This window comes from Cyberlindnera jadinii (genome assembly GCF_001661405.1).
Source record: "Cyberlindnera jadinii NRRL Y-1542 unplaced genomic scaffold CYBJAscaffold_4, whole genome shotgun sequence".
Taxonomy (NCBI): Eukaryota; Fungi; Ascomycota; class Saccharomycetes; order Phaffomycetales; family Wickerhamomycetaceae; genus Williopsis; species Williopsis jadinii.
In genome coordinates this window covers 387420-401056 of record NW_017963655.1, presented here as the reverse complement: position 1 = coordinate 401056, position 13637 = coordinate 387420, and the positions used below count along the sequence as shown (strand labels likewise).

At 45.8% G+C, this 13637-nt stretch overlaps 6 protein-coding genes and 1 non-coding gene across 7 annotated transcripts; 4 read left to right on the top strand and 3 right to left on the bottom strand.

Annotated features, from left to right (window-relative positions):
- Positions 1 to 26: 26 nt before the first annotated feature.
- CYBJADRAFT_166979 (uncharacterized protein) lies at positions 27 to 1851 on the top strand. The gene has a single exon (XM_020214716.1). It carries the CDS (start codon positions 123 to 125, stop codon positions 1779 to 1781), a length of 1659 nt encoding a protein of 552 aa, XP_020071322.1. The 5' UTR covers positions 27 to 122; the 3' UTR covers positions 1782 to 1851.
- Positions 1852 to 2257: 406 nt separating this feature from the next.
- DFG16 (Dfg16p) lies at positions 2258 to 3742 on the top strand (the record flags this gene model as incomplete). Its single annotated transcript, XM_020213634.1, has 1 exon — positions 2258 to 3742. The coding sequence occupies one exon, from the start codon at positions 2258 to 2260 to the stop codon at positions 3740 to 3742; it is 1485 nt and encodes a 494-aa protein (XP_020071321.1).
- Positions 3743 to 4192: 450 nt separating this feature from the next.
- HSP78 (chaperone ATPase HSP78) lies at positions 4193 to 6448 on the top strand (the record flags this gene model as incomplete). Its single annotated transcript, XM_020212631.1, has 1 exon — positions 4193 to 6448. The coding sequence occupies one exon, from the start codon at positions 4193 to 4195 to the stop codon at positions 6446 to 6448; it is 2256 nt and encodes a 751-aa protein (XP_020071320.1).
- A 174-nt stretch (positions 6449 to 6622) lies between these two features.
- Positions 6623 to 7681, bottom strand: CYBJADRAFT_189385 (uncharacterized protein; the record flags this gene model as incomplete). The annotated part of the gene is made up of 1 exon (XM_020217342.1): positions 6623 to 7681. The coding sequence occupies one exon, from the start codon at positions 7679 to 7681 to the stop codon at positions 6623 to 6625; it is 1059 nt and encodes a 352-aa protein (XP_020071319.1).
- Positions 7682 to 7820: 139 nt separating this feature from the next.
- CYBJADRAFT_t66 lies at positions 7821 to 7893 on the bottom strand. The gene has a single exon. It is a non-coding gene; the product is annotated as a tRNA-Val (tRNA).
- Positions 7894 to 8230: 337 nt separating this feature from the next.
- On the top strand, positions 8231 to 12269 carry SIP3 (Sip3p). Its single transcript, XM_020214715.1, has one exon. The coding sequence runs from the start codon at positions 8459 to 8461 to the stop codon at positions 11990 to 11992; it is 3534 nt and encodes a 1177-aa protein (XP_020071318.1). The 5' UTR covers positions 8231 to 8458; the 3' UTR covers positions 11993 to 12269.
- On the bottom strand, positions 11951 to 13446 carry TGL2 (triglyceride lipase). Its single transcript, XM_020214714.1, has one exon. It carries the CDS (start codon positions 13292 to 13294, stop codon positions 12077 to 12079), a length of 1218 nt encoding a protein of 405 aa, XP_020071317.1. The 5' UTR covers positions 13295 to 13446; the 3' UTR covers positions 11951 to 12076.
- Between the last annotated feature and the right edge of the window lie 191 nt (positions 13447 to 13637).

Here is a 13637-nt window from a genome sequence, read left to right as displayed (position 1 = left end):
ATGGAGGGGGGATTAATCAGTTGTATGGTTTCCAGTATTGCTCTGCTTGCCATTTTCCCTTGCAAAGCGATCGGAAACGACACTGAATCCGTTCGTGAGCTGACCATATACTGAAAGAAGCAATGGACCTCGACAAGCCCAAGAAGCAGTTCAAGTCACAGTCGGTAAACAACCTGTTTAGACAACAGGCCCATGTTGCAGAGGCACAGAAGGAGGACGTGGTGAAGAGGAAGGTGTCCGTGAACGGTGGCGGTGGGACCAAACTGAAATTGTTGTCGAAGAAGGGTAGGACGGTAGTGCTGACAAGCAGGAAGTCTTCATCATCTGGCTCGTCGATAGCAAGGGTTAACGTTGAAAACGGGACTGTTGATCCGACCAGCCACTTTGGAGAGGCTAATAGCGTACAGCAGCCGCTGGCTCCAGAGGCACAGTATAGAGAATCAGCATCCAATGTCACTCATTCAGCGTCGGAATCTCCTCAGTTACAATGCACAGACGAAGAGAGCGAGCCATATACGTTGCTGAAGTCTTCAGAGGACAAGAGTTGGACAGACTTGCCAGGGCGTATCAATTCCGAGAACTCTGGTGCGACAAAGCTTCAGCTAGATAGGGTCTCGACATACTCTGGTGACTCTTCTTGGGTCTCGCCGAACTCAAAGCTCTCCAGTTTCAGAAAAAGTCATGGTGGTGCACCTTCGTTCCCGTCTTTAACAAGGTCTCCCCTTTCAAAACCGACAGAGTCCCAATCTCGTCTATTCACCGACTTTAGAGTCTCTGAGCCTAGGGCCAATACACTCGTTGAGCAGAGAAACTGGAGCTCGCCGAATATATGGAATACGGAGGACCGAAGCTTGTCAACAAAGAGTGATTCTGCAATACCCTGGTCACCTTTTGACATTGAAAGTCTGAACCTTGACGATTCGTTGACGTCTCCATCACCTGTGAGCAACACCAACAACGGCTCCCCGTATGAGTCTGCGAGTCGTAGTGGATCGAAGACGTCGAGGTTTTTCCCTTCTCCCATGGTGGAACAGAATCCTTCGTTTGATCAGTATCCACAACAGGTGACCACTGTGTTTGATCCATTTTTCATGAAGCCATCACAGATACCACAGTTTGAGTCCACACCTCCAGTGCAATCACCACTATACATGCCCCAAGCATCACCTTTTATTTCACAGCTACAATCACAGCCACATTCACAGTTACAGCTAGAAACCAATGTTGACGTCAAGACACCAGAGGAGTCCATCTCGCCAACTCAGACGGACCACATTAGTGGAGACAGCATGTATCGTACACAGCACACTGAATATGAGCTGTTCCCAGAGCATTTCCACACAGGCGGGCCTGTACCTATCCAACTTTACAACTCCCATGACTATTACGGCATGGACTCCACCGCTGATGTCTACCAGCCACAACGCCGGAGTAACTACATCGAACCACAGGTTTATCCAGAGGGATTTGCATCGACTTTCTATAAGAGAGGGGCAAATAACTTCATGTTCATTAGAGAATTACAACCAAAGCTGGTCACCTCCAAGCATAGGGATACCGTTGAAGTTCGGGTATCCTTCCCTACGGCAGTCAAGGACACCGACGAGGACCTGAATGCCCTCATAAAGATGAGATGCCACATTGTCAACGTTGATGTTCGTGAGCTAGAAGGACGTATCGGCGGCATCAAAGTGTCGAAGCCCGCTAACGGCTCCACTAGGGGAAAATACCACGGACCACGAGGTTCCTATAGAGGATCCTATAACAGCAAGAGGCAATGAGCCCTTGCCACCATCTACACACATAGAAATTGCATACTCTTTACACATCACGTGGATCGCTATGTCTCATACGGGCTAAGCCCACTGTAGAGCGCTTCTATACGCCAATTGTAGCATGAATCTTCTAGGCACCACCTGCTTTGGGATGAGTATACGTACTCCAATTGCACTGGTAATGAACCTAAGCCACGCTGCTGAGCTTTTGTGTTGCTCGTGAGCTGAACTTCGCCAGTGAGCTGCCCCTGATGTGTACGCTCAGGCAGTAGCGCTTCGCCTTGCGAAGAGAGCTCGACGGTGTAATGCTGAGGAGCCGAGCGCTCGTAAATAAAAATCCCAGCCAGGCAGGCGTGCGGAAGCAAAGCTGACAGCCATAACAAATGTTGGCGTTAAAGCCCACATCCACACATCCACACACACACACACACACAAGAGTTCAAGGAGAACACCATCTACAGGCCACAGTGTCATAGAGCACCATGAGATCACGCTACTTGAACAGCACAGACGTGCTCGTTAAGGCTCTACCTGCGCTTGATGGTCTCTATGACGTTTATGAGCTGACCAGTGGGTTTTTAACGTCAATGGCAGAGGTGGAAGATTACGACATTACGAGTCCGTCTTTCTACCTGACGAATATCACCAGCACGTATCCTTTGACGACAGAAGAGCTGGTGGCGAACCTGACGCGGCAGATGCGAATAAGCGGCGATGTGCTAAGCAACAAGGATCCATTTATCGGCGGTGCAATTTCTTCAATACTAGTACTCTGTGGCATAGTTACTGCCGGATGGATGTTGTTTCTGCTGTTGCTGTTGTCGTCGAACTCCATTCCAAACTCGCTGATGGCGAGTAACTTGTTCTTCTGCGGGACATATACTGCGATGCTCGTGAAGATCACTTCGTTGTTGCAGAAGCAAGTGGATCTTGACGTTGTGGACACACAAGAGATACAGTACTCCATCACTTTTAGCCCAGGTCTAATGGCTGTACGGTCCATAGTGACTTTCCTCATATGGCTGTCATGGGTCGACCTTTCGGTTCAACTGACAAAGCACAGTCACAAGAAACAGGTCATCTTGGTCGGATTACTCCTGTCAGTGGTGAATTCTGCATTCAGCACGTCATTCTATGTTGTTTATAGCAACACATATGAGCCTTCGCCCACACCAACGTTCAGAGCTTTGAAGATACTGCACTACTTAACGGACTACGTGACGCTGGCATCTTTTGCTCTCTTTGTGCTGCGGTTTTCTTGGTTGAAGAGACGCTTTGCATACCATCGTAATTCGATGGCTCTTGCAGTGTTTTGTTTGGTCACACTGACAACACCAATTATTTTCATGACAATAGATCTGGCACTGAACTCCACGAGGTCATGGGCCAAGTACGTGTACACATTCTCAAAGCTCTGTGTCACTGTGACGATTTGGGAGTGGCTACACACGATAAAATCGCTGGAGGCAAGGTACGAGGGTAAAACTGTCTTGGGAAGAAAAATCTCCAATGACAGTTTCCACATCATAAACGATGACTCAGCAGACGTCCAGTCGTGGAACAGCAACTATATCTTCAAGACAATCAACGTTGTCTCCTTAGTTACTACGTTGAAATCGCCGGTTAATCTCTTCCACAGGACCTTCAGAGACGTGCCCAGGGCGAAGAAGGACTCTACAAACGAAGAACAGGTGCAGCTGTACGAAATGATGTACCCAACCTCGACCAGGGACTCCAACATATCTCAAGACACAGGAATATCCATAGAGGCACAACACCCCCAGTTTGACATTGATCATCGTTATCTACGCAATACTCCATCAACTGCGCATGACACTGCGAATCCCACACCACTGAGCCATTTTGTCCAACAAAACAACACCAACACCAACAAAAGCTCAACAGATCCTCACACAGATGATGACGAACAGCAAGAATCAACGCACTCTAATAACAACACCACCTAATGGACTCTCTCACTATGATTTTAATTTAATGACGCCATACAAAATGAAGCATATGAAGACATGTTGGAGTACGTAGTGAATTTTTCAGTAGGGCCACACTTTTCGGTAGGGGCCATATGCTCCGGAATACTCCACAACTTTCTAGAACAAAACCCGGCAACAATGGCAATGGATGAGTAGCTAATATATAAGGGAAGTTGTATACGCATTTTTCGCTCAATTGCTTGGGAACTCGTGGTTAAAACTAGAGCAAACACAATGCTTACAAGAAGGGTAAATCCTATAGCGCGCGTAGCACGCACAGAGCTGAGACAGTTGAGTCGTTCTACTGTTACACCAAGGGCTTTGGCTGCGTGGAGTACCGTGAGAGGTGTGAAGACACCGTTTGCCGCTGGCCTGGTGGCACCACAGGTGGGCCAGGTGAGATTTGCCAGTAACGGTAACTTCAAGATGAACATGAATGGTCAACAACAGGAGCCTGAGAAGACGCCTCTTGAGCAGTTTGGTACGAATCTGACCAAGCTGGCTGAACAGGGTAAGCTGGATCCGGTTATTGGGAGGGATCAGGAGATTCAAAGGGCAATCCAGATCCTTTCAAGAAGAACAAAGAACAATCCTGTGCTGATTGGCCGTGCTGGTGTCGGTAAGACGAGTTTGATTGACGGTCTGGCTCAGCGTATAGTGAAAGGCGAGGTTCCAGAGAGTTTGAAGAACAAACAACTTGTCGCGTTGGATCTTGGTGCCTTGATTGCCGGTGCCAAATTTAGAGGTGAGTTCGAGGAGAGATTGAAGTCAGTGCTCGAGGAGATTGACAAGGCTAACGGTGAGATCATCATCTTCATCGATGAAGTCCATATGCTTCTTGGACTGGGTAAAACTGATGGTTCAATGGATGCCTCCAACATCTTGAAGCCAAAATTGGCTAGAGGGCTGAGATGTATCTCGGCAACAACTTTAGATGAGTTCAAGATCATTGAAAAGGATCCTGCTCTGACGAGAAGATTCCAGCCAATTATGCTCAATGAACCTTCGGTTGCTGATACTATCAGTATTTTGAGAGGTTTGAAAGAGAAATATGAGGTCCATCATGGTGTTAGAATCACAGATGGTGCATTGGTGTCTGCAGCTTCTCTGTCGAACCGTTACATCACTGATAGATTCCTTCCTGACAAGGCGATTGACCTTGTTGATGAGGCATGTGCGGTGTTGAGATTGCAACACGAATCCAAGCCTGATTCTATCCAGGCTTTGGATAGATCTATCATGACTATTGAGATTGAACTTGAATCCCTAAAGAAGGAAACCGACCCTCTTTCAGTGGAGAGACGTGACAAGCTTAATGAGGAGCTGAAGTTGAAAAATGATGAGCTCTTTAGATTGACCGAAGTTTGGGAGAAGGAAAAGGCTGAGATCAACGCCATCAAGAACGCCAAGAAGGACCTTGAACAGGCTAAAGTGGATTTGGAGATTGCTCAAAGAGAGGGAAACTATGCAAAAGCATCCGAGTTGAGATATGCAAAGATCCCAGATTTACAAGAGAAAGTGAAGATTGGCGAAGAAGCTGAAACTTCAAAGACAGATTCTTTGCTCCATGAATCCGTCACTTCCGATGACATCTCCAAGGTTATCTCGAAGATGACTGGTATCCCAACAGATACAGTCCTAAAGGGCGATAAAGATCGTTTGCTTTACATGGAGGATTCTTTGAAGAAAAGAGTTGTGGGACAAGACGAAGCCATCCATGCGATCTCAGATGCAGTGAGATTGCAAAGAGCCGGGTTGACAAGTGACAAGAGACCAATTGCTAGTTTCATGTTCCTTGGTCCAACTGGTACAGGTAAGACTGAATTGACAAAGTCACTGGCTGAATTCTTGTTTGATGACTCTAATAATGTCATTAGATTTGATATGTCGGAGTTCCAAGAGAAGCACACTGTATCTAGATTAATCGGTGCTCCACCTGGTTATGTTATGAGTGAAAGTGGTGGTCAATTGACGGAAGCTGTTAGAAGAAAGCCATACTCGGTTGTTCTTTTCGATGAGTTTGAAAAGGCACATCCAGATGTATGCAAGGTGCTCTTACAAGTTCTTGATGAAGGTAAATTGACTGATTCTCAAGGACATGCTGTTGACTTCAAGAACACAATCGTTGTAATGACTTCTAACATTGGCCAAGATATCCTGTTACATGATACTGAGATTTCCAATGACACTGGAAAAGTGTCTGCCGAGACAAAGACTAAGGTTATCGATGCTATGAAGAGGCTATATCCACCTGAGTTCATCAACCGTATTGATGATATCCTTGTTTTCAACAGATTGTCCAAAGAAGTTCTTCGTAGTATTGTGGACATCAGACTTGAAGAAGTTCAAGAAAGACTGGTTGATAAGAGAATCACATTGAACTTGACGGACGCTGCAAAGGATTGGCTAACAGAGAATGGTTATGACAGCTTGTACGGTGCCAGACCTTTGAACAGATTGATTCAAAAGAGATTGTTGAATCCAATGGCTATCTACATGCTGAAAGGTCAGATCAGAAACAACGAGACTGTAACCGTTGATGTTAAAGACGGTGAGTTGGACATCATACCTAATCGTACCGAGTCAGAGGCGAATGAGTCAGCCGACACATCTTCTGCGGAAGAGAAGAAACCTTCTTCTAAAAAGGCTGAGATCATTGACGATGGTAACGAAACAGTCTAATCCGTACACGACACTGACGATGATGTATATAACAAAGAAGCCAAAATGGGCCATACAAAACAGAACACGTAAATAAATAATACTTTATGATTAATAAATAAGACAATGTAACTTATAAATCTTGCTGAATAATATGTACAAAATGAAGAACTGAAGCAAAAGGAACATTGTCCATCAGTATGCCTTTGATGGCGCAGTGCCTTGTTGATCATTCGGTGTTTGCTGATCAGCACCACCTTGGATAAACTTGTCAGTCCATTTGATGTCGTCTTTCAATAAGTTTGGCTTCTTTGTTGCCACGTTCTGTCTCCAAATTATATCAGCAGGGTCTTGATCTGGTTCAACCCATTCGAAGTTCTCTCCACCTGTCAACCAATACTCTTCCAACATTAGTTCCGTTTCTGGTAAGATTATCTCGATGCCTCTCTTATCCATCTCAGTCTTGAAGCCTGGACTCACATAGCCTTCGTGGCCATTAATCTTCATATCAGCCTCTGCAATCTTGGAAAGCAGTGTCAGCTCATCAGCGTGTACATATCTGTGCGACATTGGTACACCGTTCTTCCACTGGATGTTTTTAACTGACCCGACAAACTTACCACCAAAGGCAGCGTAGCCAAAGAACCCAATGTTCAGAGCGTATGTGGCAACCATTGCAAATATACCAGCTGTTGATGGCAGTTCCAGCAAGCTTATCCCATAGTGCATCAATCCACCCACACCTATTACCCCTGTGAATGCGCTCAGAACAGTACTGTTACGTTTCTGGGTCATTGCCTTCAGATAACGTGGGGAGGCAGTGGTCAGGTCGACAACTTTGACGGCGTTTTGGATGTCGGCTTCCCATAGACAACGGCGAACAGCAATATCGGCAATTGACTTCGGTATTGGGCCAGGTGAGATGGCACTGAACGATTCTAACAGTGGTGCGATTAGAGTAGACGGTGGGTGTAACAGCATGATATTCTTCACGGTGGCTTGCTCAAGGGATCTTTGCGATTCCAGCAGGTTCCGTGATAGTCTCTGCAGATCACTGAGCTCTGTGAACGACGACTTCTCTGCGTATGCGAAGATATCCTTGAAGTCATCGAGCAACTTGCGCTCGTCAAGGGAACCACTGGTGATATCAGTGGTAATACAGTCCTGTAGGCTCTGTAGGCTGGTGAACTGCCTCCAGCGACACGGAGTCGACGAGAATGCTCTTCGTGTGTATACGTATAGGGCTGATCTCATCATGAACGTTCTCGCTTCCTCAACACGCGCTCAACCTCTCATTCCATTGAGATGGATGTTGATGAATTCACTGTGAGCTCTGGGTATTAATTGTTTTTGGTATGCGCACGCACTTACCGGCCGGAAAACCAAAAAAAAGAGGTCCAGTCGAGATTTGAACTCGAGACATTCTGTGAGTGAAACAGACGTGATAACCACTACACTACTAGACCGTTTCGATGGTTAGGAAACGGGAAAGGGGATCCATACGGGAGATCACTATCGAGCAATGTTAGCCTCACTTCAACAGTGCTGCTATGATTCAACCACACAGCCACGTAGAAGAGTCGGAACGTTGTGATCACAGAGGTACAGACCTTCTCTGTATCCCAAGCACCACCTGTGCCGGGCAAATTGACGATATAGACACAGTCTAATACAGGCCATATGTCCACGCAGTAAAGATGCACTGCCCGCAAGCCCTCCTACGCCTGTAGCCTCACGATCTGAGCATCATCTCACACCGTCTGCTGTTCACCTTCCTTATACACCTACTTGCTGGTGGCTACTCGCCAATTGGCTCTTCCCATTGATTATTCTCTCCAGCGCAGGTTCCACTAATTAAACTGTAGAGTTGGCATTATCGTACACACCGAGGATTTTATTTTCCGTTCCCGGGGTTTCTCACAAGGTTGTTGTTTACGTCTCACACCTGGTTAATACCGCCTCCTCTATAGCAAGACACAGCTGAGAGAAACACGGCGTTCTCTGGAAGAAAACACGGTGCAAAGAAAGACCATGCCATTGTCCAGTGTGTTAGGCACGGATCTTCCTCACAAATCACAGCACAATGATACACATGCTCCGCAAGCCGTGAAGAAGGCGAAGTTGATCAAGCTCATTTCGGTTCGGTTAAAGGAAGCTGCTTTGGACTCGCCCAGTTTCAGGGCCAGTACGAACTACCAGTGTAGTCTCCTGGACCAGATAGAGCAGTGGATCGATGGGCTGATCAGGGCCTTGAGGAGGTATCCGCAACAGTATAGTGATTTCAGAGACGTGAACTCAGTTGTCCTGGGACAACTGATTCCTGATCTGCTCAAGTTCTCTGTTGTTGGTGAAGAAACCACGATGAATGTGCTGAAGACCGCCAAGGGGAGACTGGAGACCCTCTGGAATGTTGGTTTGGATGATATGGAGCTCAACGATACCGAGGTGATTGAACTGCTGTCGCAGTTCCTGAAGAAGGACATAAAGAGCTACAAGGACATTCGAAGAAACTTTGAATATCTACAGAGCAAGTATGACTCCTTGCTGAACAAGTTCTCGTCGCAATCAAAGACGAGAGAGCCTTCGGCGTTGAGAGAAGATGCCTTCCAGCTCTATGAGGTTAGACAGTCATACTTGGCTGCTGCCTTTGACATCTGTGTGGAGAATTCCAAGTTCCAGCAAGCCTTGGATTACATGCTGATCAAGTTCTCCCAGTTGAGTCTACAAGGGAAATCCAACTATGATGAGAAGTACAACTCCAAGCTTGAAGCTTGGGCGAAAGCTGGATCGAAATCAACAAAAGCACTGTTGCAAGACATGAAGCAATCAAGAGCTCAGATCGAGAAGGCAACAGCTTTGCAGTATGCTCCGTCTCGAGAGCTGAGAGACCATAATATTGCCTTGATCAACGTGAATGAACTCATTGACACTCACGCAACTTCTCCCGAGAGTAATGAGAAGCACGCTTGGCTCTATATGAAAACCAGCGTCGGTAAGCCTTCTAGACAGGTGTGGGTCAGACGTTGGGTATTTGTGAAGAATGGAATCTTTGGCTTGTTATCATTGTCACCGTCAAGAACGTTTGTCCAGGAAACAGATAAGATTGGTGTGCTATTGGCCAATATTAGGTACGCACCGGATGAGGATCGAAGATTCTGCTTTGAAGTGAAAACCATCGATTCTACAATCGTGTTCCAGGCTGAATCTCTTGTTGATCTGAAGTCTTGGTTAACCGTATTCTCTGTGGAGAAGCAGAAGGCCCTGGATGCTGCTGACAGCGAGGTAGGGAAATACGCATTTGGACGTTATCCTCCACTGTTGCAAGAATTTGCTTCGACTTCGTTGACCTCTGTTGACATCGAACTGACAAGTACAAAGATTGAAAACAACAACAACAACAGTGAGTCTCATACGCTGCTCACCTCCACAAACCTTTCAAAACTTATCGATGGGTGCGAAGGTACAGAGTTCCAGTTCTCATCATCATCAGTGGGGGAGTTTAGAGATCCAGACTTGAATCCCCCAATGGTCACTGCTAGGTCGAAGCTGGCATTGGTGGCCCATGCTTTCCTTGCTCCCACTTCTATACCTACTGCTGTCACTGCCAATATTTGGGGAAGTGTGAATTGGGGTATCTATTATATGAATGATAGTGGTGACAGCTTCTATGGATTCAAGCAGGATAACTTTTCTGAAAACAACTTGACCTCTCTAACCAAGAAGAAGAACTTCCCACCTTATTATCCGGCACATCTGATGAACTACGACATCCAGTTGAAATCTCTCTTTGAAGCCTCAATTGATCCACAGGAACTAGTTGTGGCTCATTTCACTTGTCTCTGGTGCCTCAATCAGACTCAGGAGCTTTCGGGAAGGTGTTTCTTGACAGTCAATTGTGCGTACTTCTACCTTAACAGCACTGGTTTCATATCGCTGTCTAAAAAGCCGATAACTGAATTCGTTGCTGTTGATGTTATGGCAGAGAAGGACTGGGAAGTTATCAAGGTGTATGGTGTTGATGGGTTAAGCATGAAGGGCCGGCTCTTCATGCAAGATGGTAAGCTGCTACAGAAGAAGTTTGATCTATTGATAAATAACGTTGCAAGAACGAAACCAAAAACGCAAGCAGAAATCATCCCCTTGATTGAGGCAATGCATTCTGAGGAAGCTGCAAAGAACACGGAAAGTTCTGTGAAGAGTTCTGATACAGACGATGCTCCTTCCAAAAAGTATGACGAACTGAACTCATTCCAACCTTTTACAGGAGTCCCTGCCTCAGGTAGCAAAATGAAGACTAATTACCAAAACGAGTTCGAACTCACAAAGGTTGCCAATTTCAGGGCACCAGCAAAGGCTGTCTTCCATATCCTTTACGGTGACCATTCCTCTCTAGCACGGGACTCTATTGCACTTATCGATACAGATCAGTTCAACATTTCTCCCTGGTTTAAAGAAGGTGAAAAGCTGACAAGGGTTTTGGACTACAAGATTGAACTATCAAGGAACATGATTAGCGGATTTTCACGGCATGATTCTAGTGTTGATAATAGATCGATCCAGACTGTCGAAGAACTTGTCGATAACAAGTACTATCGAATTCAAGAGGTGAGGGATGCAGTTCAGGTCCTTGGAGGGAGTAGATTCAGTGCAATTCGAAAAATCATCATCATCGAGACCGATGCAAAGAGCTGTAAAGTTCTGTTCTATACAAAATTCAACTTCACCAAAGGAAAGACGAGCAGACTCATCACCAAGTTCTTTTCGAAGATTACAAAGAACTTCCAGATCAAGGAAATAAACTCTCTTGTGGATCAATTGAGACACTGTGTTGCCGGTTTAGGTACTCATGGCCAAGTTATTAAAGCTATCAGAACATACGGTAACTTGAGCCAATCTGATGTTGACTATAGACCAAAGGATGACATGGTGTTTGACCTAACTCTCCAGATATTGTTCAAGTACTATGTGAGATATTGGTTATATTGTTTGGCTAAGGGCATATTGAACGCTGGTCATCACATATCCGACCTTGTATCGAGATTTGTGCTGAGTGTGACGATGAACAAATTGCTGATAGCTCTTCTTGCTTTGTCTGTTGTCTTCAACTTCTTTCTGATGGGGAGATCAACGTATGCCTACTGGAGTACCAAGAACTCGGCTAAACTGGTCAAGAGTGTTAGTGAACAAATACTCACAACCTCTATGGATCGTGCGATTTCTTTAGATGATATGGAGATATTGACCTCTTTCAACTTCAACTCTTCTTCAGGCTGTTTCAAGAAGTTTATATCATCCTTAGATGACGGTTCCTTACACCTCGGTGAACTGAGAGAACCAAGGCACCAAATCGCTCTAAAGAGAAACGACCTTCTCATCCAGCTGAAGATCTTGGAGAAGGTGGAGATGGAGCTCGTCGCAGGAAACTACAAGAGTTTTGTGATTTCGGAACTGAACCTATGTAAGGTTTCATTCGAAGAGCTACAAGTTGACAACGAGGCACTGTCTACGTACTGTGATAGCTGCTCACGGGACTACGACTCTATCGTCAATGGATTGTTATTCTAAAGAATATAATAACCATGGTATATAACGTATTTATAATCAGGTGTAAGTCTATTTTGTATTCTCATGTAAGCTGTTGTGAAGCCTCTAGAGGCCTCTTTTGGCAAGGTTGTCTGCGATTTCCAGGTACAAGGCAACACTATCGATCTGAGGGCCTCTTGTACCTGGTGTTAATGAACTCATAATCTGTTTAAACCCATTTGTCCAGTTGATGAGATCCAGATGGTCAACGTTCATCAGAGTACCTAGATAGCTGCCCCATTTAGACGATTCTACACTCACCATTCCATCGTTAGGACCAGCTCTGGAGTTTATTATACTCCAGCTTGCGTAGAAGATGTTGTACCAAGCAGGGTTGAACTCTGCACCGTAACTGAAGTAGTGAACTTTGGGGTCGTCTTTAACTTGCTGGTTGAACCTCTTCATATGTTCAGTCGTCAACTGCTTGAAACTTGGTGGCAATGGTATCTGGACCCTGTTGGGAAGTTTCTCGGATAAGTCCAATACGTAGTCAGCCATCTCTGAGCCTCTATGAGGTGTTGTTACTGTAGTCAGGCTGACCACTTCATAGTTTGCATTCTCCAACTCGGAGATGAGGTAACGAGCATCCAACCCACCCATTGAGTGAGCCACCAGGTTGATCTTCATCTTCTCACCTTTTTGCTTGAACGTTTGCTCACTTTGATTTTGAGCATTATAGATGTCATCCTTAGGCCTGTGTCTCAATCTTTCCACTTCTTTGGTGATGAAGTCGTTCAAGATGGAGGCCCTCTCCTCGATGCTTCCAAAGCCAGGCACCTTCGCAACCATCACAGTTGTTCCCTTGGACTCCAAGGCCTCCTTGATCCCATACCAATATTCCAGCGCAACTCCGTCCCTGTCAGCAACTATAAAGTCTCTTCTTGCAGAGGGATTATGCTTGCTAAGGCCTATTAGATAGGCAGGAGAAGGTATAACCATCAGCTTATCGAAGCCTGAAAGCCCATGGCAGAGCACAACGGGGTACTTTGGCGCAGCGTACTTCTCCTTCAGCCTGAGCTCGTTGATTAAAGGCCCATTGTTCGAATTTTGTTCCTTGATTAGCACCTCGGCGTCGGTCGTGTGAGCAACTTTCGACCACTGGAACCACTGTCTCAACACCCTCAGCGTGTCTTCCGTGGACGCATCGTCGCTGTTGTCTCCATCATCCTTATCGCATCCTCTCGACGACTCCAGGAGCACCGTCGATCTCGTATATCCGGCCGTGGCGATGAACCCAGACGTCATAAGCATCATATACCGATAGAAGCTGGTCGGAGACGGCATTACGAACGCTTCTCTTGCCGACAACACCTATCTAGCACAGTCTAGAGGACAGCTCTCTGATCAAGGACTATGTGTATCGTAGCTAGTGACTGTGAAGTGAGTATGAATGCCTACAACTCTCCCTTCAGCTGATACTGTGGAATATAACCAGCTTTCCTTTGATATGTGAAAAGGTGTGAAGAAGTGAAAAAAAAATAATGTGTCAAACGCCTCGGGGAATGCATAAAAAGAAACTTTCCTTCTCCGAGATGCCGAAGAGCATAGCAACTGTAAAATTTTTCACTCATGAGATGGGCAACTTGGGCCTGAGAGCTGTTTGTAGGGTGGTTTATGGTTATGAGCG